Here is a 15,927-nt window from a genome sequence, read left to right as displayed (position 1 = left end):
GCAATGTGCAGGGGTATGAGGTAATTGAAGTAGATATGTACATATAACTAGGAATAGAGTGACTTACGGAAAAAACACATGATTTCACATGTGGAAAATCACATGATTTCACGTGACATTTCCATATGTTTTGTACATGTGGAATCATGTGAAACCATGTGGGTTTTTTTAACAATTCACGTGATTATGTCGATTTTCACATGTGAAATCATGTGAACAATGTGTTTTTGGAATACTTTGCATGTGATATTTCACATGAAGTTTCACATGTTGATAAAAACATGAGATTTCACAGGTGATACCCTGCAAACAAAAATATGTTATGATACACACAGTGCTTTTAACATACAGTGTTTTCAACTTGGATTTGAACTCACAACTCCGTAGTTCACAAATTAGTAAGTTGAAAATCAATGTCAATGTAAAATTCACAGGAATTGTTGCTATTCACTCACTTAGCTGATGGTCGGGTAGGGAAGGGAGTATTATAGTGACTAGCTACAAATGAAATATGTTTTCACATGTGCTCACGTTGTCAAGTGTGTCATTTTATATTATCACATGTTGCTTCACATGTTGTCACGTTGTCACATGTTATCACATTAACTTCACATGAAATCACATGATCACATGAGATCACATGAGATCATGTCTTCACATGTGAAATTCATGGTTTTTCCATAAGGGATGAGGCAAAAATGTTAGTGCAAAAAGGGTCAATGAAGATAGTTAAATAGCTAACCAAATAGCTACCCAGACTAACTATTTAGTAGTCTTATGGCTTAGGGGTAGAAGCTGTTCAGGGTGTTAATGGTTCCAGACTTGGTGCATCTGTTCCACTTGCCGTGCAGTAGCAGAGAGAACATTCTATGACTTGGGTGGCTGGAGTACTTGACCATTTTTAGGGTCTTCCTCTGACACCGCCTGGTATAGAAGTCTTGGATGGCAGGGAGCTCGGCCCCAGTTATGTACTGGGCCATACACACTACCCTCTGTAGCGCCTTGCGGTCGGATGCCAAGCCGTTGCCATATCAAGTGGTGATGCAGCCAATCAATATGTTCTCAATGGTGCAGTTGTAGAACTTTTCGAGGATCTGAGGGCCCATGCCAAATCTTTTCAGCCTCCTGAGGGGAAGAGGTGTTGTCGTACCCTCTTCATGACTGTGTTGGTGTGTGTGGACCATGACAAGTCCTTAGTGATGTGGACACAGAGGAAATTGAAGCTCTCGACCCGCTTTACTACAGCCCTGTCAACGTGAATGGGGGCATGCTTGGCCCTCCGTTTCCTGTATTCCACGATCAACTCCTTTGTCTTGCTGACGTTGAGGGAGAGGTTGTTGTCCTGGCACCACACTGCCAAGTCTCTGACCTCCTCCCTATAGGCTATCTCATCGTCGTTAGTGATCAGCCCTACCACCGTTGTGTCGTCAGCAAACTTAAGTCATGGTTGAACAGGGAGTACATGAGGGTACTAAGCACGCACCCTTGAGTGGCCCCCGTGTTGAGGGTCAGCGTGGTGGATTTGTTGTTGCCTACCCTCACCACCTGGGGGCAGCCCATCAGGAAGTCCAGTTGCAGAGGGAGGTGTTCAGTCCCAGGGTCCTTGGCTTAGTGATGAGTTTGGAGAGCACTATGGTGTTGAATGCTGAGCTGTAGTCAATGAACAGCATTCCCACATAGGTGTTCCTCTTGTCCAGGTGGTAGAGGGCAGTGTGGAGTGCAATAGAGATTGTGTCATCTGTGGATATGTTGGGGCGGTATGCGAATTGGAGTGGGCCCAGGGTGTCTGGGATGATGGTGTTGTTGTGAGCTATGACAAGCCTTTCAAAGCATTTCATGGCTACAGATGTGAGTGCAATGGGGCGATAGTCATTTAGACAGGTTATCTTGGTGTTCTTGGGCACAGGGAATATGGTGGTCTGCTTGAAACATGTAGGTATTACAGACTGGGTCAGGGAGAGGTTGTAAATGTCAGTGGCGACACTTGCCAGCTGGTCAGCGCATGCTCTGAGTACATGTCCTTGTAATCCATTTGGTCCTTCAGCCTTTGAATGTTAACCTGTTTAAAGATCTTACTCACATCGGCTATGGAGAGCGTGATCACACAGTCATCCGGAACAGCTGGTGCTCTCAAGCATGGTTCAGTGTTACTTGCTTCGAAGAGAGCATAGAAGGCATTTAGTTCGTCTGGTAGGCTTGCGTCACTGGGCAGCTCACGGCTGGATTTCCCTTTGTAATCCGTGATAGTTTGCAAGCCCTGCCACATCCGACGAGCGTCAGAGCCGGCATCGTATGATTAGATTTTAGTCCTGTATTGATGCTTTGCTTGTTTGACGTCGGAGGTCGTATAGGGATTTCTTATAAGCGTCTGAAAGCGGCAGCTCTATCCTTTAGCTCAGTGCGGATGTTGCCTGTAATACATGGCTTCTGGTTGGGATATGTACAGTTGAAGTCGGAAGTTTAAATATACTTAGGTTGGAGTCATTAAAACTCGTTTTTCAACCACTCTACACATTTCTTGTTAACAAACTATAGTTTTGTCAAATCGGTTAGGACATCTACTTTGTGCATGACACAAGTAATTTTTCCAACAATTGTTTACAGACAGATTATTTCACTTATAATTCACTGTATCACCATTCCAGTCGGTCAGAAGTTTACATACACTAAGTTGACGGTGCCATGGCTATAAGTCATGGCTTTAGAAGTCATGGCTTTAGAAGCTTCTGATAGGCTAATTGACATAATTTGAGTCAATTGGAGGTGTACCTGTGGATGTATTTCAAGGCCTACCTTCAAACTCAGTGCCCCTTTGCTTGACATCATGGGAAAATCTAAAGAAATCAGCCAAGACCTAAAATTGTAGACTTCCACAAGTCTGGTTCATCCTTGGGAGCAATTTCCAAACGCCTGAAGTTACCACGTTCATCTGTACAAATGATAGTACGCAAGTATAAACACCATGGGACCATGCAGCCGCCATACCGCTCAGGAAGGAGACGCGTTCTGTCTCCTAGAGATGAACGTACTTTGGTGCGAAAAGTGCAAATCAATCCCAGAACAACAGCAAAGGACCTAGTGAAGATGCTGGAGGAAACAGGTACAAAAGTATCTATATCCACAGTAAAACGAGTCCTATATCGACATAAGCTGAAAGGCCGCTCAGCAAGGAAGAAGCCACTGCTCCAAAACCGCCATAAAAAAGCCAGACTACGGTTTGCAACTGCACATGGGGACAAAGATTGTACTTTTTGGAGAAATGTCCTCTGGTCTGATTAAACAAAAATAGAACTGTTTGGCCTTAATGACCATCGTTATGTTTGGAGGAAAAAGGGGGTGCTTGCAAGCCGAAGATCACCATCCCAATCGTGAAGAACGGGGGTGGCAGCATTCATGCTGTGGGGGTGCTTTGCTGCAGGAGGGTGTACTTCACAAAATAGATGGCATCATGAAGAAGGAAAATGATGTGGATATATTGAAGCAACATCTCAAGACATCAGTCAGGAAGTTAAAGCTTGGTCGCAAATGGGTCTTCCAAATGAACAATGACCCCAAGCATACTTTCAAAGTTGTGGCAAAATGGCTTAAGGACAACAAAGTCAAGGTATTGGAATGGCCATCACAAAGCCCTGACCTCAATCCTATAGAAAATGTGTGGGCAGAACTGAAAAAGTGTGTGCGAGCAAGGAGGCCTACAAACCTGACTCAGTTACACCAGCTCTGTCAGGAGGAATGTGCCAAAATTCACCCAACTTATTGTGGGAAGCTTGTGGAAGGCTACCCGAAACGTTTGACCCAAGTTAAACAATTTAAAGGCAATGCTACCAAATACTAATTGAGTGTATGTAAACTTCTGACCCACTGGGAATGTGATGAAAGAAATAAAAGCTGAAATAAATAATTATCTGTACTATTATTCTGACATGTCACATTCTTAAAATAAAGCAGTGATCCTAACTGACCTAAGACAGGGAATTTTTACTAGGATTAAATGTCAGGAATTGTGAGAAACTGAGTTTAAATGTATTTGGCTAAGGTGTATGTAAATTTCCGACTTCAACTGTACGTACGGTCACTGTGGGGACGACGTCGTCAATGCACTTATTAATGTAGCCAGTGACTGATATCCTGTAGCTTAGCATCCGCTTCATCGGACCACTTCCGTATTGAGCGCGTCACTGGTACTTTTTGTTTAGTTTTTGCTTGTAAGCAGGAATCAATCAGGAGGATAAAGTTATGGTTAGATTTGCCAAATGGACGGCGAGGAAGAGCTTTGTATGCATTTCTGTGTGTGGAGTAAAGGTGATCTGGAGTTTTGTCTCTTCTAGTTGCACATGTGACATGCTGGTAGAAATTAGGTAAGACGGAGTTCAGTTTCCCTACATTAAAATCACGGGCCACTAGGAGAGCCGCCTCTGGATGAGCATTTCCTTGTTTGCTTATGGCCCTATACAGCTTGTTGAGTGCGGTCTTAGTGCCAGCATCGGTTTGAGGTGGTAAATAGACAGCTATGTAAAATATAGATGAAAACTCTCTTGGTAAATAGTATGGTCTACAGCAGGGTTCTTAAATTCCGGTCCTGGAGGGCCGAAACACCTCTGTTTTTCATCCTCTCCTTCTAATCAGGGGCTAATTCAGACCTGGGACACCAGGTGAGTGCAATTAACTACCAGGTAGAAATAAAAAACAGAAGTGTTTCGGCCCACCAGGACCGGAATTGAAGAATCCTGGTCTACAGCTTATCATTAAGTATTCTAACTCAGGCGAGCAGAACCTCGAGACATCCTTAAAGTACCAGCTGTTGTTAACAAAGAGACACACACCTCCCCCATTGAGCTTACCCGATGCTGTCGTTCGAGCCTGCCGATGCATAGCAAAAACCAGCTGGACGTATATTAACCATGTCCTTGTTCATCCACAACACAGAGAAACATATTACAGTTCTTCAGGTCCGGTTGATAGGATAGTCTCGAACAGAGCTTGTCCAGTTTGTTCTCCAGTGATTGTACATTTGTCAATAGAACGGAGGGTAGAGTCTGATTATTTATTCGCCGGTGTAATTTCATTAGGGTAACCACACGTCGGCCTCTCTTACGCCGTCTTTTCCTTTTCCGAGTTTCGGGGATTAGGGCCTGGTGAGCAGTGTCCTGCACCGCCGACTCATTAAAGTAGAGGTTAGTGATCGCTGTTCTGATGTCTAGAAGCTATTTTCGGTCATAGGAAACGACGGCGGAACCATTATGTACAAAAAAAGTTACGATCATCGCAAAAAACACACAAAATAGCAGAATTGGTCAGGAGCCTGTAAAACAGCTGCTATCCATTGCAGCGACATTCTATATACAAGCCTCAGGAGCGGACTGGGACCTGAAATCGTCTCTGGCATTTCTATTACACCTGATCTTTTTTTTTCCTTGAGGCCCCACAATGGCCCATGTTTTTCTCGATGCCCCCACACAAGCCAATTTTATTCCTTGAGGCCCCCATTATTAGCCAGTTAATGATCATTTCGCAAAAAAATCCAAGTAAGACAGGCCCACTAGGCTAGAAATGGACCAGCCTATCTGGTATTTCGGGCAAAGGAATGGACCAGCCCATAGCTAGAAATGGACCACCCCATCTGGCATTTGCCCAAAATGCCAGATGGCCAATCCGCCCCGGTCAGCCTGTAGATGACAGGGAGTTACTATTGCACAGCTGTCTAGTTTTCATGGCTTGGGACTGGGCACTAGGCCAGATGGTGACATAATTTCCTTAGGCCAGATGGTGACATATTTTCCTTAAAAGCTCTCAGAAATAATTTGACATTAAATGGCAATGGGATCAAATCAAACAGTGATCCAAAACATAAGAAACCAGACAGGAGAGTTTTGGCAAAATGAGACAAAATAATAGCTTGACACACTAAATACGTTAATAGGTAGGCAGAACATATTTTTTTCTCCTAGAAAAAGTATCATAATTTAAATCCCTAATTGTGTTTGAGAAACAGTTTATTGCAGACTTTTCCAAGGACCGCATATACTAGGCCTTCACCAAGAAAGTGCAAGTCTGTAAGGCTTAGTGAAAGTGAAAGTGTGCAAGATTATTTGAGAGTTGCCCTAGAAGCATACAAGCGCGCAGAAAAAGTATTGAACACGTTCAGAACCATGGTAAAACTGAGTTTCTTTTTTCTTTTGCTTTCATTTTACACCATTGTAAACGCAGGTAAGATTCACTTTTTATTCTCTCTCATATCTCATTTAGTATAAATCTTGATTCTAGGAGCAGCGTGAGCACCAGCCTAGGTAGTGTTTAGTACCAGACTGCAGCCAAAACTCATAGGAAAACCGAGTCAAATATTTTCAGAAGCTTTTCAGACATAACCATTGTAAACAATATTCACTGATCTTATTTTCAGGATCTCATTCTCTGTGGGCATTTGCAACTTATATCTCAGGAGAAACACCTTTCCCTGAGTGTAGTGTTGTGTTGATGCAGGATGACATTCAAGTTGGCTACTTTGACTCCAACATTGAGCAGTTCATCCACAAGGGACATAACGCCCCAGACAAAACAGAGGTTGATGTAGCTCAAGACGCAGCTTATGTGTTTGGACGCATGTTCCTCAGCATGAAAAGGCAACTGTCAATCCTGAGGTATCGCTTTAATTCCACAGGGAATATAGATGTTAAGCAGAGAATGACTGGCTGTGAGATGTTGGATAATGGTGAACCCGGCCTTATTCTGTCCACGGATGCTTTCAATGCAATTTTTGCAGATTTAATATATTACAACATGACACATTATTCATAGAATTCTGGATACCTACTGTCGCCATGGAGTGAGGTGCATCAAACATATGCAAAATGGCGTTATCAGACCATTTACCTACCAATTTGCATAAAAACATTGAAGATATTTCTGGAGAGAGAGAAGAACTTTGTGATGCCAGAGTCAGGCTCATACAGAAAGCCATGTCTGGAGGGGCACGTGTGAGCTGTCTGGCATTTGGTTTTTACCCCGCCACATCAATCTGACCCTGCTGAGAGATGGCCAGCCAATAGTAGAACAGGAGTTGACTGGGGGCCAGCTGCTGCCCAATGGAGATGGGACCTACCAGCTGAGAAAGAGTCTAGAGGTCAATACAGAGGAGCTGAGAGAGAGACACAACTACACCTGCACCGCCACCCACCTCAGTCTGGACAACAAGCTGGATGTCAGCTGGGTACCTGAGTCTGGGACAGACAGAGTGGGTCTATATGCCATTTCAGTTCCACTGGCCATGGTGGCCATAATTATTCTACTCAGCATTTTCGTTTGTGTAAGGAGGAGAAACACGGCTGGCTCCCAGACATTGTCACAGCTCTCCAACGCTGATTATGCACAAGTGGCCGAGCAAATTAGCCTGTCTTTACATTCTGAGTCCTGATATATTTGCTGCTGCCACTCATGCAAAGACTTTCTCAATTCAGCTCAATTCAAAGAGAAAAGTCAATAAAATGTAGGCTGATCCATAATATACAGTATGTAGCCTAATAAAGACAAGTATTTGTATGATGCAGTGGTGCATTAGCAAATCGAAAATGTGTACTGATAGTGCTATGACATATGTATTGATTTTATATGTAAAAAAGTGTTTTGTCCTGCATTAAAGTTCCATCAAAACCATCATGACACAAAAAGATCATTGGAGTTTGGTTAATTACCAATGAGGAGCAGGAAATCTTACCACAGAAGAAAAACGGAATATCAGAAATACTGTTTATCCTATTTATCACAACGTCTTTCACATCAGATACCATAGGATATGAATATTCAGTCAGATTCTTGATGTACTGTATTTTATTAGAGGGGCAGCAGACATCAGCCAGCTGTGGGGGCTGCAACTCTACTTCACACCACAAGGTGTCGCTCCAAACTAAAAGTAGGCTACTACCAGAAACTCAATTAGGTTGCTGGATTTATGTGTAATTCCAGTTCCAGTAAATTCTAACATAGACCACACAAAGATATTGAAAGGGATATTGCCCAGAGACTGTAGCCTATTTTAGGAAGTTACATTTAATGCTGTGATAGGCTACAAGGTTCAACATTTTCCTATTTTTCTTATTTTTTTACTAATGAATGAGACAACTAACAAATCTTGAATAAGATCGCCATTGTCCACATTTCAAATAATACACTGTTAAATAAATTGTTCATTAGTTTAATTAGTTTACAATGTTTTACCCCATTCTGTTCAAAAACTGCCCAGTGATAGAAGATGGAAAGCTCAGGGTCAGGGATATAAATAAAACGTAAAAGTATTACATGTATGCCCGGTAAGCATTACATCTCTGACCGCTCAGTGACACACGAGTTGTTTACAAACACATAGTTACAGGGGATGGAATAGAAAACCGTCACGGATAGGCCTATACCGGTTAAATCATGCATAGTGCGTTTTCTCTCTCCCTTTCCCTCTCTCTCCGCCCTCTCTCTCTCCCGCCTCCTCCGAGTCACCACCCCTACCGTGTGTAGGGGAGAGTTTAAAACCAGTCTTAAGACGCAGGACACTTGTCAGAGGGACAGTGCTTTGCTTTCGCGGACTAGTAGTGGACAGGTGCAAGAACGTTGTTATTGGAAAAACCCGCGGAGTTTACTTCGTCCCGAACAAGTTAATTATATTGGATACTTTTGAGATTCACAAGACAAGAAAAATGAAGTCTCCAAAGTTGAAGTCTCAAGGCAAATGTAAGTTAGACCATCTCATTTGTTGTTCTTACGACTTCCACTGGACAATGCATTGAACACTGAGCATTGCATTACGTTATTGAACCTTTCAGAAAGGGAGCCATAAAGTTATGTGAAATAGTGCAAGTGTGGTTCTTATTCAACAGCTGTTACAATGTAACAATGTTTCAATGTAACGTGTGTTGCAAATATTTTAACGACACAAAAACATAGACTATCGATAGGTTGCATGGGATAGGCTAAATTAATAGAGAGCAAATTAAATAAAAATATATTTTGAATGAGAATGGTTGTGGGATAGGCACACCAGTCCAGTAAAGTAACACATGCTTCTTCCCTCCGTTATTTCAGCTAATTTCCTTGAGGAGGATGATCTGTCTGACGTGCTGTGTGAGTTCGACGCGGTGATCGAGGATTTCACTTCCCCGGTGGAGAAGAGACACTTCCGGTACGACGAGCACCTGAAGACTGTGAAGAGACGGAGCAGCGCCAGCGTCAGTGACAGTGGCATCAGTGACTCAGAAAGTAAGTGAACCACACGCACACACACACATACACACACACACACACACACACACACACAGTTGTCCTAATATCGAAAGACAGTGTAGCAATTGTGCGGTGATGCCTGAAACAGGGTTTGAACCAACGACCTTGCAGCTACAGGGCAAGCACACTCCTGTGCCATAAAGGTACAGACCTCCTGACAGAGCCTACAATTACATAGCCAACAGGGGGGCAACAGTAGTAGTACAAACACTCTCAAGTAGTGAAAGGAGCTATCTATAGCCTAGATATGTTACTGTTTGCACTTTGAGGCTCACAATACCTGCTACTCAGTATAGTGCCAGACAGAATTGCCATTTGTGCTAGATTATATCTTATCATGTGTCCCATAAGTGCTCTTCCCGGTCTGCTGAAGAACTATAGCAGGCGGACACACACTCCCTGCCACCACTGATGATAAGCATCAATGTTTGGAAACCTTCAATTTCTCAGTACTACTGAATGAGTGGTCTCTCTCTCTCTCTCTCTCTCTCTCTCTCTCTCTCTCTCTCTCTCTCTCTCTCTCTCTCTCTCTCTCTCTCTCTCTCTCTCTCGCTCTCGCTCTCTCTCCCCCAGAGTGTCTGCCAGCCTCTCCTCATGTTCAGACTGCCAGTGCTGTTATTGTTGCCCACACTGGGGTGCAGCTCTCTTTCAGCCATGCAGCCATCCATCAGTCCTTACACACAATAGCCCTCCCATGCATGAGACAGATCACTCTTCAATAGAGTACCATGGAGAGGACAGGACCCACACAGGAATCCTAGTCCTAATGTTTTTACACTTGTCTGTAGATAACATGTTTAGGTAACTCTTCACATTAGGTTCCTCTTAAAATCTGTGTACAGTAGTTATGCTATAATAATTACATTATTACATACTCTTTTAGTTATTACTAAAACAGATAAATGAAATAGTAACTCTCTCTGTGAATGCCGGGCCCCGGTCTTAAACATGCAAACTGGACACTACCCTTCCTAACTCGTTCTGCAGACGTGGAGTTTGTAGAACACACTACAGAGCACCATGATGTTATCCTTTCACATCTTCCCTCAGAAACCCCAACCCACTCACTTGTGGTTGGGAAATTAAATCAATGTCCGCTGGGGGAGTGGGAGCATATTTCTGTCTGTGTGTAACTGTGTGAGGCTATCACATTTGGATTAGGGCCCGAGGCGTAGCACACACACACACACACACACACACACACACACACACACACACACACACACACACACACACACACACACACAAACACCCCGTATGGTAATGCACAGCTTGACGTCTGGGAGACTGCATAGCTGCTTATGACAATAAAATCTAAGAGCGTATAGGCTACCACAGAGACAAGGCTGAGTTGGAATATGGGGGCTTGTGTGCCAAATATGCAGCAGTAGCTCAATCTAAATCCAAGATCTCTGGACCTAGATCAAGGTTTGTGTGTGTGTGTGTGTGTGTGTGTGCGTACTTGCATGTGGTGCTGAGAGGTGGAGGTCAGGGGTTACTCTAGGTATGTGCTGTACATCAGAGCCACTCTGTCAGGGTCCAGTGGAACTCTTGAGTGAGGAGAGAAAGAGAGAGAGAGGAGACAGGAGAGAGAGCGAGAGAGAGAGAGGAGAGAGAGAAAGAGAGAGAGATGTTTTGAGGTTTGCACGTTAAGCTGCTTATGCTGTAGTAGTTAGCCTCATACTCCTAGTCAGACCTGTCAAGAGGGTTAATACAAGGATTAAGTAGCAGACCAGCAGACCTCAATCTAAGCAGGAGTTGAGAAAGGAGTTCCATTACCTTTGGATTGGAGACAGCACAGTGAACTGAATGCATTTCTGTTGAAAATGACCATAGTAAAACAACTCGTTTTTGGGACAGTCCCTCCATCTACAGTACCCACCCTGACTTTATAACATACTTCATAGTCGGACAAAATTGAGCTGTTTAGAATTGGAATGAATTCCACTATACTGCCCATTTCTATATTTTACTGAGGAGAAACAACAGTTATCTTACTCTCTCCTTCTCCCACCACCATTCCTTTCCCGGAAAAAAACAAACGGTGAAACAGACCTGTCGTGTTCTGTGGCCGGTTGAAATATCTACTGGCGGAATCAATGTGTTCATTATGTCACTTATGCAATCACACAGTCAACGCTTTGACCAGTTTTACCACTGTGGGGGAATGCAGGATGGAGAGTGCTAACGTGTGTGTGTGTGTACTAGACGTGGCAGAGTTAAATCAAGCACGCACTATTTATCACACAGGAGAAATATGTCCCTCTCTGAGTTAGGGTTAGGGCTACATCTCAATAGTTGAAGAGAGAGCTAGAGAAAGAGAGAAAGAGAGAGAGAGCCCAGCTGTTAAATAGTGGCATTTTGTTTTGACTTCCCACCACCCTCTACTAATTTCCCCTGCCATGACCCTTTCACACTAACCTCACTGACGTCTGTCAAGTTATGAGTTAGGGAACTAACAGTCAGTCTGCTAGTGTGTGTGCGTGTGTGTGTGTGCGTACGTGCTTGCGAGCAAGTGTGTGTGTGTGTGTGAACAAAACATATGGATGTGTTAATAGGCCCTACAGCAGCTTTGGGCATACAGAAAGGTGAACAGTCTTTTAATCTCTCTCCCCTCTCTCTCTCTCTCTCTCGCTCTCTCCCCCCTCTCCCCCTCTCTCTCCCTCTCTTTCTCTCTCTCTCTCAGGTGCTGAGTCGCTGAACAGGAACAGCTTCAGTTTCAGTGATGAGAGACTGAACTCTCCCACCATCTTCTCTCCCTCTCCCACCTCCCCCCCACCTCTCACATCACCCAAAGGTGAGCCTCGACACACACACATGCACGCACACACACTCGCACACACAGAAATGCACGCATGCACACACACAACCGTCAACATTCTCACCTTTACACACACACGTCATTCTGACTATAACTTTTCTATACTGTATGCAAACAGGAGGCGTTTGTTTAGACAGAAAGATAGAGGCAGGATTAAACATGATGTGTGTTTTAGGAGAAGTCAAATGTTATGATAGGCAGACCTATTGCCTTATGCTTAGAACACTTCAGCTATCCTCAGCTATTCCAATAGGTCACCTATTAACTAAGTAGCGTTCAAGTGACTCATTCTTCTTGTTTAGTATTGTAGTAGGTATGTGTATATTTGTAGTAGATAATGCCATGTAATGGTCGATTCACATAATACATGATACTTGTTAAAATGAGGTTATGCAATTGCAGGTGGACAATACCGTTCTACTCTGTTCTATTCTATTACCTGACCCTCTCGCTATGTTGTTTACAGCCAAACTGGGAGACACTAAAGAACTGGAAGACTTCATTGCTGACCTTGACAAGACATTAGCGAGTAAGTGCTATTAGCTTACACCATTCACAGTACACTGTAAAAAGTAACTGCCTAACTCATTCAAGAAATTGAGTAGTGGCAACTCAAACATCTCCAATAGTCAGTAGAACTCAAATCATAAAAGTAGTACTAACTCAGATGTCAATAAGATTTCTTATCACTTAATGTTTTTGAGTACTGTTAACAAATATTAGGTTATTGAGAAAATATAACTGTATTTATTTATGTTCTGCTAATCTAGTTATTGCATTTTTAGAAGTTATTGTGATTTAATATTTTAAAGTCAATATAATATTTATTAAAAACTGTAAGTTGTTCTTACTTGATTCTATTATGTTTTACGTCTTTACTTAAAATAATTAAGTACATTTACGTCATGTAGTAGTCAGACACATTGATATTTGAGTAAAAAGTTATGAATACTTTTAGTGCCACTTGGCTCTGTTTTTAGAGGATTTATGATACTTGTACACAATGTTGTAGGCACGTTCAAAGAAAGAAAATTATATTTCTAGTATATAGTATTAAGCAGTTTGTTGTGCTATGAGGTGTAATTGATCATGATGAACAGATATCAAAACCGTCGGACAAATTGATGTTCAATAATGAGACAAGTCATTCCCACCATTAACAAGGTAATGTGCACCACTCTCAATGACAGAGGCTAATGCAGCATCCTATAATGTTTACAGCTCTATCTCTAGTTCCTGCTAGAGGATTGAGCACTGTGCTCAACAATGCCTGTTAAGGTGGGTTAAAATGACAAATCGTCAAATACATAAAACAATGTTAAACATTAAGACACGACCACTGAAAATTACTAATCAGAACTACTTACACTTGAATTTTTTGTAATGAAGGTTCATCATTTAAGTAAAAGGGACCCTACATTTTAATGTTAACTACAACAAATATTAATGTTCAAGTAACTTCAAGCATTATAATTCAGAATACATAATACAATTGAAGGTCAAAAAGTTCATAAAACACAAAAAAATTAAAAAGATAACAATATGGGTGGTGATGATGTCACTTTATTACTTTAAGTATTGAACACTGAAATACTTTGAATTGGTTTTAGGCAACAGGTTTCCACCCAAAAAATGTGTTAGCAGAACTAATTACTTTTTTACAGTGTACTCAGTCAGTCTTCTCTATGCTAACTATGTTAGCTATGCTAACCATATAGCTACATGACTGTCACGCCTCTCTGTTTTTCCGAAACAATAAGCTCTTAGCGTTCAGTTCTAAACACGGTTGGGGTATGGGGATGTATGAGGATGTATGAGGATGTATGGGGATGTATGGGGATGTATGGGGATGTATGGGGATGTATGAGGATGTATGGGGATGTATGAGGATGTATGGATAGGCCATGTAAGGCCTCGAGGGAAAGGGAAGATATCCCTTTCAGCTGTCACTCATGTCATTATGCCTTGACACACACAAATGCATGCACGCGCACACACACACACGCACGCACGCATACACACACACGCACACATACACACACACACACACACACACGCAGCAGCCTATGGCAGCCTATGTAAGAATGTAACCCGAGAGAGAGCCTAGTTTATGTGGCGGGTACAGACCAACATAGCTCAGTTTATTTGTTTTGGACCGATCCTTTACTACAGAAGTCCAGAGTGTTGGAACTTGCATCAGGGCGGTTACATTGGAATGTGCCCGTGTAAAACCTGGGGTGGAATGGGAACTATAAATGTCAGCTTCGGAATTGGAATTACCAATGGAAGTGTTCCGGTGCTTTTCTTAACACTTACTGGACAGAGAAGGCCAGGCGGTTAGAGTACTGAATGTTCCTCATTCAAACCAATGGGACGGTTAGTCATTCAGTCACATTAAACAATGGGAAAGCAAGTCACATAAAGTAAAGGGACAGTCAGTTATTTGTCATTCAGGTTAAGCAGAGCCTGGCATTTTTATTAGGGTCTACAGTGTTAATGATGGCTGCCCAGTAAAACTGCCCCCTCCTAACTAAGAATAGTGTTGGACTGCCAAGGAGCCAGAGGCTATTGCTAAGCACTGTGTGTGAATCTGTTTGTCCGTCTTTCCTGAGGCACGTAGAGGAGTCTACAGTCCATTACTAATCAAATGTCTGTCTGTCTCTCCTTAGGCATGTGACACGGAGCTGAAGAGAAGTGGCAGAGACCCTTTTTGGAGAGTAGCCATCGAGAGGAGGGGACACCTTGTCCAGCACCCCAGAACACACACACACCGGGAGGGCTGTGAACATGGCACAGGAACAGTCACAGTGACCGTCAGACTTGCTGAACAATTTCATCTCAAGGCTGTGTCCCAATAGTATGAGACAGCTTCATCTCCTTGTCTCCTTTCCTTCTCCTCATCTCCTTTCCCTCATTATCTGATCTGATTGGACTGGACTGGATAGGTTTTTCTAGGTTTGTACAGTAAGAATGGGCAAATCTGAATTGGCACCTCATGCTATATGGCATAGGGTGATATTTCGTACGAAGACCCAGTTTAAAAGCTATTAGCAGACATGGAAGAGAGGAGACTAGGGGAGGAAATTAGGAAGGAGACAAGGAAAGGAAGCTTTATAAAAGTATTGGGACACTGTTAGACAGACAAACACCATCTCACATACATGGGGCAGTCTGTGCGTCCTTTATACAAAACTTGAGCTGGAAGATTATTTAAGAAATAGCTTTTTACAATAGAAGTATATTTGTCATTTTATAGAGCTGGTCATTGTAAATGTATCAATAATACCTTTTTGTGAAATATATTTTTGTATCTATGTGTAAATAATAATTGTTTCAAATTCTATTGTCTTGGTATTAAAAAGCGTATATGATAAGTTTAAGGTTTGGCACTTGTTGACTGAAGTTGAGATGTTTGATGCTTCTAACGAATGCGAAGTAAAATCTGGATTAACTCTGAAAAACTGGAATGCAACAAAATGTATTGAATACAGCTAATGTCAATTGCCTACCAGAGAATATTAAAATGAAATATTGTTGTTTTAAAATATCTCTTCTCGTTTTTACCCCTGGCTTGCTTTATTGGTCTCCCTTTTAACAGGGCTATATTGTGGGGGGTGGGGGGGGGGGGGGGGTGTTTGAGTGACAGCTGGTCACTGGCCACCGCCTTGGCACTTAAGGACTGTGTCCCTCTGTGTCCCTGTCTCTATGACTTCTATGAGAGGTAGTCAGTGACCTGCTGTTGGTGTTTGTGCAGCTCTGTGCACAGCTCTATGGGGCTGAGACAGACACACTGAATTAGACATTCCAAATTCCAGGGCTCTTGTGATCATTACTCATCTCTT

The 15,927-nt window shown here is 42.6% G+C and overlaps 1 protein-coding gene and 1 pseudogene across 2 annotated transcripts; both read left to right on the top strand.

Moving 5' to 3' along the window:
• Positions 1–6,149: 6,149 nt before the first annotated feature.
• On the top strand, positions 6,150–7,631 carry LOC311129521 (major histocompatibility complex class I-related gene protein-like; annotated as a pseudogene). The gene is made up of 2 exons: positions 6,150–6,207; positions 6,401–7,631. The product of its transcript is annotated as a major histocompatibility complex class I-related gene protein-like (transcript).
• An 863-nt stretch (positions 7,632–8,494) lies between these two features.
• Positions 8,495–15,626, top strand: rgcc (regulator of cell cycle). The gene is made up of 5 exons (XM_084161661.1): positions 8,495–8,715; positions 9,067–9,240; positions 11,951–12,061; positions 12,552–12,614; positions 14,755–15,626. Exons 1-5 carry the CDS (start codon positions 8,682–8,684, stop codon positions 14,760–14,762), a joined length of 390 nt encoding a protein of 129 aa, XP_084017787.1. The 5' UTR covers positions 8,495–8,681; the 3' UTR covers positions 14,763–15,626.
• The last annotated feature ends 301 nt before the right edge of the window (positions 15,627–15,927 follow it).

The sequence above is a fragment of the Coregonus lavaretus genome (genome assembly GCF_964263955.1).
Source record: "Coregonus lavaretus genome assembly, chromosome: 5".
In the NCBI taxonomy this organism is placed as follows: Eukaryota; Metazoa; Chordata; class Actinopteri; order Salmoniformes; family Salmonidae; genus Coregonus; species Coregonus lavaretus.
Note: the sequence above shows the minus strand (reverse complement) of the source record. Positions and strands in the feature narration are given on the sequence as shown.